The following is a 12,260-nucleotide window of genomic DNA, read 5'->3' on the forward strand; positions in this document are numbered from 1 at the left end:
CATGCCAACGAGAGTTTGACAACCTCTTTGTTCGAAATTGGGATTTTTTTTAACCTTTTTTAAAACATTTTCATACCATTTTAACTGACTTCAGTTTTAGTAAATCTAGATGGTTTTTGGACATTTAGGAAAAATCAAGAAGTCCAAGATGGCGTATCCAATGTGGTAGCTGTGCAAAACAAATACGTAATTTCCTTGGAAAGGACGTCATCATCACATTTTACGGGAATTCAAAACAAATGTTAACATAGCCATCCCGTTAAAATTCTCTTGAGTCACTATTAACGGGATTCCGCTGGTAATAAAAGGAGTCCTATTTTCAAGCGGGCAACGACAATTTTCATGGACCATATTTTGGTCCATGAAAATTAAGAGATCAATCAATCAAATCAATCAAAACCTTTATTTAGACACGATAAGGATTAAAGCTAGGTAGCTTGTGGGGTCGTGTATAAACAAAACTAGCTGATTAAAGAAAAGATATGTAATTACACAAATGTTTCGACTAAGATAAGTTAAAAACGTTAAAGATCTCTGTAGTCTAAAACCTTCTCAATAGAACGATTAAAACATCTAAAAATTGTTACTGTACAAGTTACTAAAATCAATATGTTGAATGAATGAATGAATGAATGAATGAATGAATGAATGAATGAATGAATGAATGAATGAATGAATGAATGAATGAATGAATGAATGAATCCGGCAAGCACAAATATTGCCCCACTTGTTTCCAGAGTAACAACGAGGTTCAATTAAGCTTCAAGGACATTTAAAGAAGAGGTGATTCAGCACCTTCTCTCCTCTTCCTTTCTTTTTCATTTTTTGCTTATTTCATGATCATAACCCTCTGGCATTTATTTAAATAGGAAGGCATTAAATATGTATGTGCCGGCTGGCTGTGTTAGGTTCGCAAGGTATTGTGGTAAAATGTACAGCCGCCATCTTTTTCCGTCCGATAGGTTGGAATAACTGCCGCAAGCAAGCTTATTTACACTAACATGAACTATCATAAGTGAGGGGAAGGGGGGGGGGGGGGGGGGGAGAGGGAGATCGAAAACGGTAGAATATAAGGAAATTTGTAGTGATGCAAGCCACAGCCACAGCCACATTAGCTTGCTGGAAATGCCAGCATGGCGTGACTCAGTAGTAGTTGTAGAATAATTATCAGTTAAACTGAAAAGGCAGGACGCTCCACGCGGAACAGTTCATGCAAAAGGCATACGTATGAGCGTTTAACACTAGATGGATACGGAGGTTTGATTTGATATAGAAACTTAACATTTTTCTTTTGATCAAGTTTTGAAAACACAGCTTAGAGCGGGCTCTATTGTAGTGTTAGCCAGGAATAAGAAAACAGGTAATGATTACTGAAAATACCTCGTAAGAGATGTTCGACGTTACCGGTATGCAGATCGTGTGCCAGCAAACGTTGTTGACACTTCTATCGATACTGGATTTAGTTAAGGCGCGATCATCGTATTCATCGCACGATGGTTGTGTGGGAGCGGAATCATGCGATGAATAGAAACATAGTAATCGCCCAAGGATCATCATCATCATCATCATCATCATCATCATCATCACAATTTATTATCAGCGATTTCAAAATGCTTCAAGTCACGTCAGCGAATGCCCACCACTTCACCTTTTTGTTCGCTAACACTGCACACACCCCTATGTTACATTTTGTGGCACTTGCGAACTTGCACTTGTTTCTGTCAAGTATGTAGATGTAGCAGATAGAGATGTAACTTTTATGGGTGAGAGACTGTTGTGAGTGTTTTGTTTACAAATACACGCACGCGCTGGTCGTACAATGAACGAGAAATTTTCAATACTGCACGAGGCCTTCTTAGGCCGAGTGCAGTATTGAAAATTTCGAGTTCATTGTACAGTCAGCAAGTGCGTGTATTTGTAAACAAAACACGAATTAACAATCTATAACCCTTTTAATATACGATCTGAGTTTACTGCACGCGATACACGTTAAAGGGGAAACATAAAACGATAACAATTATTATGACAATTTTAATAAATAAAACTGAAATCCGTAAATACGTACAGGTATAAGCAAATTACAATTCACAAATACCCTGTACACAAGCTTAGTTATGTTTAATACCTATAAAAAATTGGAAACTATAGTCGGTGAGAAGCCTGTTGAGTATTCAAAGCAATTGTCAATCACTTTTCTTTGTGACGTTATAGGTTTTGTTCCACTTCTACCTTTAAAAATGGAAACTCTCCAGGCCGTTTGTTTCTTGGTGTTCGTTGGAATCGAGTCACTGATGATTTGAGGGATTTCCTCTTCTCCAACCTGTGCAAACCTCGAAGTCATTTGCAGTAACGCACACTTTTCATGAGTTATCGCCAACACTGCACTTTCTGAATGTGGTGTCGTGACGTAAACGAAAATCACGTGATCGATTTTAACCAATGGGCGAGCGCGTATTTTGCTAGAGAACTCAGATCGTATATTAAGGTAAGACATTCGTCATACCTCAAGGGAGTTGCACCCAATAAACCATGTAAGACAGATATGGTTCCATGACCCAGTACACCTGCACCTTTCAAAAGCTCTATTTTCACTGGACCCTGATAAGCTGCAGCTGCATTGTTTTTTTTAGGGTTGGTAGCATTGTTCTGTTGTTCGTTCTTTTGTCCTCTCGATCAACCATGTAAGACGTTGGAAATGGTGCAGGTGACCCCCCATGACTAAACGTTCCCGAAAGGTCTGGAAAAAATAAGGCTCTCTTAGACAGCACCCAAGCAAGAACATAAACACAACGAAAAGTCAAAAACACTTTTCATCACTTTATTAAATGTACAAGAACTACACGTGTATGATGCTATTTAGAATCCGCAAAACATTTTCTTACAAAATACTTGATAGGGATTGCTACCAAACTGTACTCCATAAACATGTAACGGAGTTGAAAAGAATATCTTTGAATGTTCACTTAGCCTGAACCATTTAACAAAATGAAATCTTAATGAAATTTCTCTTTATACAGATGAAATATAAACTACAATAAAACGCACGAATTATTTCAATGACCACCGACACACCCCCGAAGAAATAAAACGCAAAATAACTTTATATTTCTCAGAGAATGTTCTGGTTTAAATTGTGTACTGTTTCTTTGTACATTGAAACAAGTTCAAGTTATTTACAGGTCATGATTACTAAATGAACTTAAACAGTTTAGCGAAAGATTTAGTCATCTGGTTCTTCAACGATGTAATCTTCCTGTACTCTCGGCTTGTTGGGATTGTTGGCTACTAACCAGTCCGCCAGCCAAATCTGTGAACAAATAGTACGGTATTCTAAACGTTTGTGGTAATTTTTTTTTTTTAAATACCAGCATGAAAGGTTGTGTAGCTACCAACTTGCACATGCTGACATACAGCTCGATTTTCTTGCATGAAGCAACAAAAGACAGACAGACAATGTGAAGTAACTTTACTCAACAACTTTTTAATTCTTTTTAACAAGCCTGGCTACACACCCAACGTTTTTAACTTTACTGTCTAAGAGCGCTATTTGTCAGAACTTGCTGGCCAAACCGGTCGATTAGTTAATGGAATGGGTCATTTTGAAGGCATCGTTCCACAAAATTTCCAAACTTGGACATTGCGAAAATGTTATGCGTTATTTGAAGAATTTCAAAGGACTAACGTATACCCACGTCTTCAGATTTGTACATTCCCTTTGCGAACGGCCAGTTAAGACAAGTGGAAAGCATCCTAAGAATACAACAATTGACAGTTGCAGGGGCAATAATCCTTGATGCACTAAGAGTTCAGGTCTAAACCCAACGCCATAACCACTCCACCTAACCACACCTCACTTTATCTTACAAATGATATTAATCTCTCACCCCCCCCCCCCTCCCTTTATGTATCTTTATCCTGGTTACTATGACCCTGCCCCCTCCCCTCTCTGACATGGGGACTAGTCAACCCAGTGGTTATAACAAGGAATCTTGACATATTTTCGCTAACAGGCTACCATGACAATACAAACCCATTTCCAGTGAATGAGAACACGGGGGAACTGCAATAACAGAGACAAAGGAGATATAGGTGCTTGTTCTACTTGTTCACCCACATTTGTAACTGTTAGGTATTTTTTTTTAAGTGTAAATAGGGCAGCTTTATCACTCACTATTGGGTCTGCTGGTTTCTTCTTGCATAACTCTGTAAGTCCTTTTAGTAAAGTTGGGGTCACCGTTCTTGTGAGGTAATCTTTTGCTGCCTGGCTTGTTGAAACTGGCTCCACAATACCTAAATATCACACACCAAAAAATTAAATCTATGTAGCTGTGGTGAGAAAAGCGTTGGATTACCAACTTCAGGTAAGGAGGAAGAGGGGATACCCCTAGAACAACTTAAGGCAGTCTTTGTTGGAAGAGGTGAAAGGAGTGGACTAGCTGTTTGAGGGAAACAGCCAAAAGAAGGAAGGAATTGTGTGAAATGGCATGACGATGTACTTCATGGACATCTTATGCTCCCAATGGAGTGATAAGGAGTGATGATGATGATTATGAATCAAAGTAGTCACGAATCATGACAAACAAGAAGAATAAACTATAACATTTCATCACCAGAATTTTTTAAAGAGTGGTTAGTACCATTTTCTAGCCATTTAATTTGATTCTCCACCTGAATTGTAGGTGGTGACACATTACCAACATTTCAGAGAAAAATCTTTTTAACTCTGCAAAGTAACAATAGTATTAAACAATAGTATTTCCACATTAAGTAACCTCCTTCTAATAAGTGCTCTTGATGTCATGAAAACTGAAATAACTTCACTTCTGGTACTTGGCCCTTCAGCTCACAAAATAATAAAATGGAAAGGAGACAGAAAGAAAATAGTCCATGAGATAAGAGAGTTGAATTGACTCAGGTTCACTGTCACAGGCAATAAATTGGCCACAACTCAAGCCTGGTTTGTCGACTTTGAAAATTTAATAAACAACACTTGAAATAAGTTCAGAGCTGGGTGCCTGTTTTATGAAATATGATATATCATATAAACTTAGAAATGAAAGATTTTCAGGTATCTTCACTGATGCTTACTAAGACTTTGGTGCCTTTTACAGATGCAATTTTTGTCGCACTTCACAGTAAATTTCCCATGCAAGGTTGTGATTTCTAATTGCACAGTATATAATATTGATATCTGCATATATAACAATGTGTTAAATTATCTGAGAAATCGTACATATTGCATCAAGTTTCAAATATGTTTGAAACAACTGGAATATCACAGCAAAAAAAACACCCTCAAATTGTTGCTAGTTTACACAAAAAGTCATGTAAATTCAGCAGCCTGCAACTTAATGAGCATGACAAAAGTTGCATCAAAAAAGTGTGACAAAAGTTTCAATTGAAAACAACCCCTACAACATAAAACCAACTGCCCTAACATTTTCCTTTTACTTACTGTCTGGAAAGAAGAAATGTATTTCCCTTTCTGCACTTGAATAGCTGTCACTGCCATGAAGAGCATTTTTAGTGCTGTCTGTACCATAGATTGCTCTTAAACTGAACAAACAAGGAACAAATGACAAGGTTAAAAGAGTCCTGAATTTCTGAAAATATGTGAAATGTGCAAAACACAATTCTCGTGTGCACTCAAATGTACCGTAAATGCAAGCAGGGTGTGGAACAATAACTATTGTAACTTTACTGCCATAGTTCTCATCAACTACCATGATATAATATTTATTAGTACTGTTAGAGTTTGGTAGTTTACTATTGCTATTAAGTGCACAACAGCTAATAGAAGCCAGAAGCATGTACATGTACAGGCTTCAACCTCTTTTATAAGTAGTAGGATTGATGTTAAATTAAATATCCAGAAGTGTCGGATGTGTTTAACAAGACACAGGTGTTTTGGGTATATAACCCTTCTTCTTTTTCTTCTTCACACTGAAGAAGGGTTAAGGATACCAGAAACATCTGTGTTTTCTCAAACAGTAGTCTATGCTAACGATACAGTGTCACGAGGCATTTGTTGACTATTTAAGCTATGAAATTATCAAGTTTTCGTAAATGAAGCACTTAAATGGAACGAGATAATTTAGAAAATGAAACTCCAAGGGAAATAATGAACAGGGACCAAAAATCTGAGCTCAAAAGACTGCTCTGAAGGTAGCACTATCATTCAAGTTAAATCGACGTGTCAAGAAAAACAATATCTTGCAAAACAGGGAACTAGCAAAGTTTTGTCAACAAAATCACATGAATACTCGCCTCTTTGGACAAATAACTAGTCCTTTTGTTCCATTGCTCATTTTTTCTGTTCGTTTTACAACAATTAGTGAGTAAAAAGTTTCATTTCAAGAGAAAGATTTCCCATGGATTCTGGTTACCACGACCATGGTCAGAAATGGGAAAATTCTGCCCGCTCTTGGAGCCAATCAGGATTCAATACCAGGATACCACCTGCTCATAAATAGAGAAAAAAATTATTATTATTATTACCTTTCTGGTGCCTGATCTCTTGCCTTCTGTGTGTTAGTTGGTCCGATTAACTGTCTCCAGTAGGAAATGGCAGACTGTCTTGCTAAGACAAGAGCTAAGATTGGTCCACTACTCATGTAAGCCACCAGACTTGGAAAGAACATCTTCCCATAGTGTTCAGCATAGAAATCACTTGTCTGTTCTGGAGTCATGTTCACTCTTCTTTTCTATAATACATGCATTGCAAAAAACGTTTTGATAATCAAAAGGCTGCTGACATTACAGTGCAAAATTTCGAACAAAATTTTTACTGACATAACTGTAACAACTAAACTTTTTTTCATACATGTATGTCTCAAACTATAGTTTGATCAATAAGGTTTCAGAAAACATTTCAAAGGGGGAGGCTAACGTAATTTCGTTTTGCTTTAACGCAATCATACTTTTCTCGGTAGTAAAAAGTCTTGACTACGGTCAAAGCATCCCTTGAATCATTTGCTTGCTCGTATTTCTTCTACACTGGATGTTTAAATCAAGCAAACAGACCACAAAACAATTCATACAAAGTTACACAACTTCTAGCTAGGCCTTATAAAGATTACCTGAAGAATTGTGAATCCATGTTGCAGTATTATTTCTTCAATTTCATCGCTCTTATGGATAGCATCTGGCTTTATTAACGCCAATGTTCGTTCAATGTGTATTGCTGGAGGTGGAGGTATCGTTGGTTTCTCCCCGTCAGGCATTTTTATGTCTCAAAACAAGTAAACCACACGATTACAAGAATATTTCACCGAAGAGAAAAACAAAATGGCCGCAAAATTTACTCCCGTTGTCATAGTTACTGGGAGATACTTTTGGAAATCGCTGACCATAAAAAGTGGGGGCACAAGAAGCACACTTGTCTGTGACTCTGACTTTCCGTGGTCCTTTCCGTGACATTTTTTGAGAGATAAAAAATTCACACAGTCAAAAAGATTATTTTTTGTGTATTTGGGGTTTGGGCAACTTACACGAGATAGTGAGTTGACGTGTTTAATTACTGGAGTTGTAAAAAAAAAAAATTAATAGAAGTTACTGAGTTTGTTCGCGCAGACTTGACCAAGGTGTGTGGTCAAATTTTGTTGGTCATTCGTGAATTTAAACTTGTCAAACAAGCAAATCTTGAAAGATGCAAGGATGATCAGTTGAACAGCTAGCCAGGAGCACCAAAAATCGGCTCAGAATTTTGATTCGGGTTTAGCTTTTAAGAAAATCTCAAGTTTTCTTCGGCAAAAGACAGCTCCAAACCTCGTAACACTGTTAAACAAATTCCTAACGTTTTCTTAGGGGCAAATATGTCGTTAAAATTGAGGAAAAAAAAGTCTGTTGACATTTTCACAAAGCCGATGATCAACAACAGCTCGCACTGATTTGGGGAATAAAATTCCGTTCCCTAATTCGTTCTGCCACTCACTGCAAATTTTCAGCTTAAGGACCCTTAAGCATCCAACCAGACTAAGTTAAATAGGCTTACACATGCACAAAATGATCTAGGGCTCGACAGGAGACAGCATTTTAAGTATTTTGTTTAGATGTTCTCGTCGGATTTTCCCTGTAGTATTTTAATAGAGTTATCGTATTTATTCCATTGTTGATCCTGATCTACACGAAGATACAAATTCAGTGCTCCTTTTTGTAGAAGTGGTTCTTTCTGACTTATATGAGAGGTCAAAGAAACCTTGCTCGTGTACAACCAGCCAAAGCTAATAGCACTGACAGTCGACAAACTTTTTGTTTTTGTATTAATTTTTATTTTTCCCGCGTGAAATGAGCAGTTTTCCGACGCGGATTTGTTTTTGGTGATTACTGATGGAAAAATTATATAACATAACTCAAAGATTTCACATCACACTAGACTGCTAATTAAACAGTCGCATTTCTGCGTTGGTCTGTCATATGCACGGTTGCGCACGGTCTACAAACGTAAGGTCTGGAGCGAGTGTATAAACAGAGAGTTGGCGCTTGTGAGGCTCGTGAGCTTCGCGCGCGGTGATCTACGCTTTCGGAAAAAATATAGCGAAAAAATTAAGGGAACAAAACGACTGTTTTGCATACAAACGTCACGCTTGTAAAGCTTTTTATCCAAGACTGAAGCATTTCAATTTAAAGTAAATCTTTGTTTTCTGATGAACTTTCATAGATACTATCCCAAGGGATGGATTAGTAAGAGTCTTTCAAAGTACAAAAGAAACAAAAGAGCCCGCTGACACATGGATCCATGCAATTTAAAAAGCAAATATAAAGATGTCAGAGATACCAATAATTTTGTAATATAAGCTTTCATTTGAGTTTGTTCCTGTGCATATTTCGAATGGTATCTCAATTCTTAGTGTAGTTTAAAACATCGCGACTTCCCTCTTTTCCTCGAAAAAATTATTTATGCGTCTGGACAGGTGTCATATCGGTTTCATTAGCAATCACCCAATTATCTTCATCAACACTCTACTAATCATTCGATTGGTTACTTTACACAATTGTGACGTCAATTTGCCGCCACCTTGATTATCATGCTTCGCGATTCGACGGCGCGAGCGCTGTCAAAGATCTGATATTTTACAACAGTCAACTGAACGTTTTATCACAAACACAGGTCCACTCGTTCCTTCTGATTTGCCCAGGCAGTGAGGTGCCTCTGATTCAGGCATAATGCCCAATACTGGACAGCTAGTTGGCCAGGCTTGGAAATGTGATAACTGTCGCAAGGACTTTAAAGCCGTGTGGTTGCCAACCAAAGTTTGTTGTCGAGTCGCTGTATGGCCCCCCAAAGCTGGAGCTCTAATTCAAGCTCCGTATTCCAGACACATTTCCAACGACCTAAAGGAAGCTGCTACGAAGACGCCGGTCAGCGCGTGCTTCGAGAACATCACCAACAACAAGAGAGGGCGAGAAATCAAGAAGAAACCGGATATTCCAGTTCAAAGCCTGGCCGAACCGTGGACGAGGCATGTCAACTCATTAGCACCGTTTAGCACCCTCGGAAAATACACCTGCGGTTATTACTTTTCGCGTGGTACCGATAATAAGAAGCGAAAGACGGGCATACCACCCTCTGATCTGGTGTCATGGCGCTCCAATATCTCCTAAAGTGAGTGAAACCAGGATTCAGAATGATTACGATAGCGGTGACTGTAGAATGCACTTGTTTTATTTGTGAAACGTGTTTATACCGTCACATTTGAGGCCTACGTGTGTTAAGAAAAACTCCCCAAATCGTAAGAACTTGTGTACGATAGCCTTTTTGTGTTTGGTGTGCATTCAAAGCTAAACTGCTTCGCATTTGCGTCATATGGTGACAACGTAATTCACACTTCATTATAAAAATGATCGTTTTCGAGTTTTCATAAATTAGTTGGTTACAATAGCTGTACTTATCTGGGATTGTCTGTTCAGATGTAGAACTGGTTGGCTTTAAGCTTAAACATTAAATGATAAATAACCGTAGTTGTATCAAACACGTGAATTTTCTGTGAATATCATGATCGAAGTGGGATGCTTCAGAGTGAGATGATGCCAAAACTCTGGTCAACAAAAATGTTAAACATTTGCATGCACCATGTTGTAAAAATCTTTTAATTCATGACTATTAAAGTTGTCAAGAGTATGTTAGCTCTAATAAAACAAATCGTGCGTGCTCCTCTTTGTTGCAATTGTTGTGATGGTCTTGTTTCCCTCGATCAGCGGTAACCTTTGAATTGCACAGGCCCAAATGCAAGGCTGGAGAGTCCTTACTTAGGACGTTCCATCCTCGTTCCCAGAGCCTATGATCTTTTGGTCAGCGGTTGGATTTTAAAGTCCGTGGCAAGAATGAGGCCGTTCGGTCTCTTGACCACGCAAGTTTCGTTGGATGTACCAGGGCGCAGAAAAGAATTCTTTTCTAGGCCCTGGATGCGCGTAAAAGATATGAGCTCTGTTGTCAAATTTAAAATGGGATTGGGCGAAAAAGAAAGATTATCAAAATCTGTAGAAGTGCTTAAGGTGGGGCTCTACCTGAATTTGAGTGAAATTTGAAGAGTTTTAAGAATGGATAGAAGAAAGAAAATGATTTTTGGAACACTAACAGACAGTCGACAACCACGCAAGAGCACCCCAGGTTGCTAGTGGACTAACTGGGTATCCGTCTATTAATTATTAACTACAATTTCTAATTTTAAAACTTCACTAAATCTTCAACATTCCTTATTTCTTTTAATTTTACCAATCCTTCAAGAAAAATTATTTCCTTCCAAATATACCTAAAAATCACCCAAAAATTCATAAAACACCCCAAATCATTAATTTGTGCTATGAATGGAGGGTTTTTGTATTGCTTGAAATGCAAACAAGATATTTTCATTTGACCGATTTTAAGCGGCGTGAAAATGGCTTTTAGGTGAACCCCCACCTTAAGACGAACATTTTCAAGAAAATCCTTGATGTAATCGACATCAATGGGTATCCGTCTATTAATTATTAACTACAATTTCTAATTTTAAAACTTCACTAAATCTTCAACATTCCTTATTTCTTTTAATTTTACCAATCCTTCAAGAAAAATTATTTCCTTCCAAATATACCTAAAAATCACCCAAAAATTCATAAAACACCCCAAATCATTAATTTGTGCTATGAATGGAGGGTTTTTGTATTGCTTGAAATGCAAACAAGATATTTTCATTTGACCGATTTTAAGCGGCGTGAAAATGGCTTTTAGGTGAACCCCCACCTTAATTAAGCTCATCTCGCTTGACTACCCTAACATTGCTTTTATTTTTTATATGCACCACTACAAATAATTATTACAATATCACTGCTTGATAAAATGTCTTGTTGATAAAATGTCTTGATGCTCAAACAAACTGTCTCACCTCGTTCTATGGACAATATACATGTAGATATTCTCGGTTTTCACGTGACGTCACCAAATTCTAGAATTCAAAACTGGGAGACCTACAAAATTTTTACCTTCATTCAAGGAAAGATTACCTAAAAATATGTCTGTTCACAATTTCTTAGCTCGATGTCGCGCTTCCTTTTGAAAATAGAACAGTTTCAATTTCCGAGTTTCCATCGTGCGTGACATAAAGTGGACGGCCGTGACAGAGCTTTTCCGTATCTTAAAAATAAACTCTTCGGGTGATTTTCAGTATTCTAAACAATTTAAGTTTGAGGAGAAATATTAATCTAAACATTCGAAAACTCACAAGGGCAAACAAACCTCTTTTCTGGCAAAAGTGAACTCCAGATGTTTTTTCGTATTTCCGGCCGCCATGTTTGTGCCCCTCAGAGGGACACAAACATGGCGTCTCCATACTAAGCTCTATAAATTTATGTGGAACATTTTGTCAAATAACTCGAGTACGGAATGCCGCACAGATCTGACACTTGGACAGATGCCTTATTTATCCTCTATACCATGTCAATTTCTTGACTTCATTCATGGAATGGTTTCGATTTTTTTTTTTTCAATGGCGTGACAGTGAAAACCGAGAATTGGTGCTTAATCCCTGCAGGAAGCAATGGGCCCTCTCCTACAAAGAAAGACCACAACCGAAACACGAAGAAGAGAAAATCTTCATGCACCTTTCCCTCTCTATTCTCCACGCCCGGCTGAGGAAATGAATGAGATTTCTTGGTTGGTTGCTTGCTGAAGAACAGGGTAGACATGAATGCCTTGACAAAAGTGAGAACATGCTGGTGCAAAAATGAATAAACTATGGTTTACACTTGTCCAAAATTTAACTGCAGCAGAGCGACTTGAAGGA

The 12,260-nt window shown here is 37.9% G+C and overlaps 1 protein-coding gene across 1 annotated transcript; it reads right to left on the reverse strand.

Moving 5' to 3' along the window:
- Positions 1-2,804: 2,804 nt before the first annotated feature.
- On the reverse strand, positions 2,805-7,307 carry LOC146472951 (nucleoside diphosphate kinase 5-like). The gene is made up of 5 exons (XM_085118697.1): positions 7,080-7,307; positions 6,499-6,704; positions 5,456-5,556; positions 4,172-4,290; positions 2,805-3,307 (listed from the first exon to the last, which is right to left on the reverse strand). Exons 1-5 carry the CDS (start codon positions 7,221-7,223, stop codon positions 3,221-3,223), a joined length of 657 nt encoding a protein of 218 aa, XP_084974823.1. The 5' UTR covers positions 7,224-7,307; the 3' UTR covers positions 2,805-3,220.
- Positions 7,308-12,260: the final 4,953 nt, after the last annotated feature.

The sequence above is a fragment of the Pavona decussata genome, unplaced genomic scaffold (genome assembly GCF_977016875.1).
Source record: "Pavona decussata unplaced genomic scaffold, jaPavDecu1.1 SCAFFOLD_95, whole genome shotgun sequence".
NCBI lineage: Eukaryota > Metazoa > Cnidaria > Anthozoa > Scleractinia > Agariciidae > Pavona > Pavona decussata.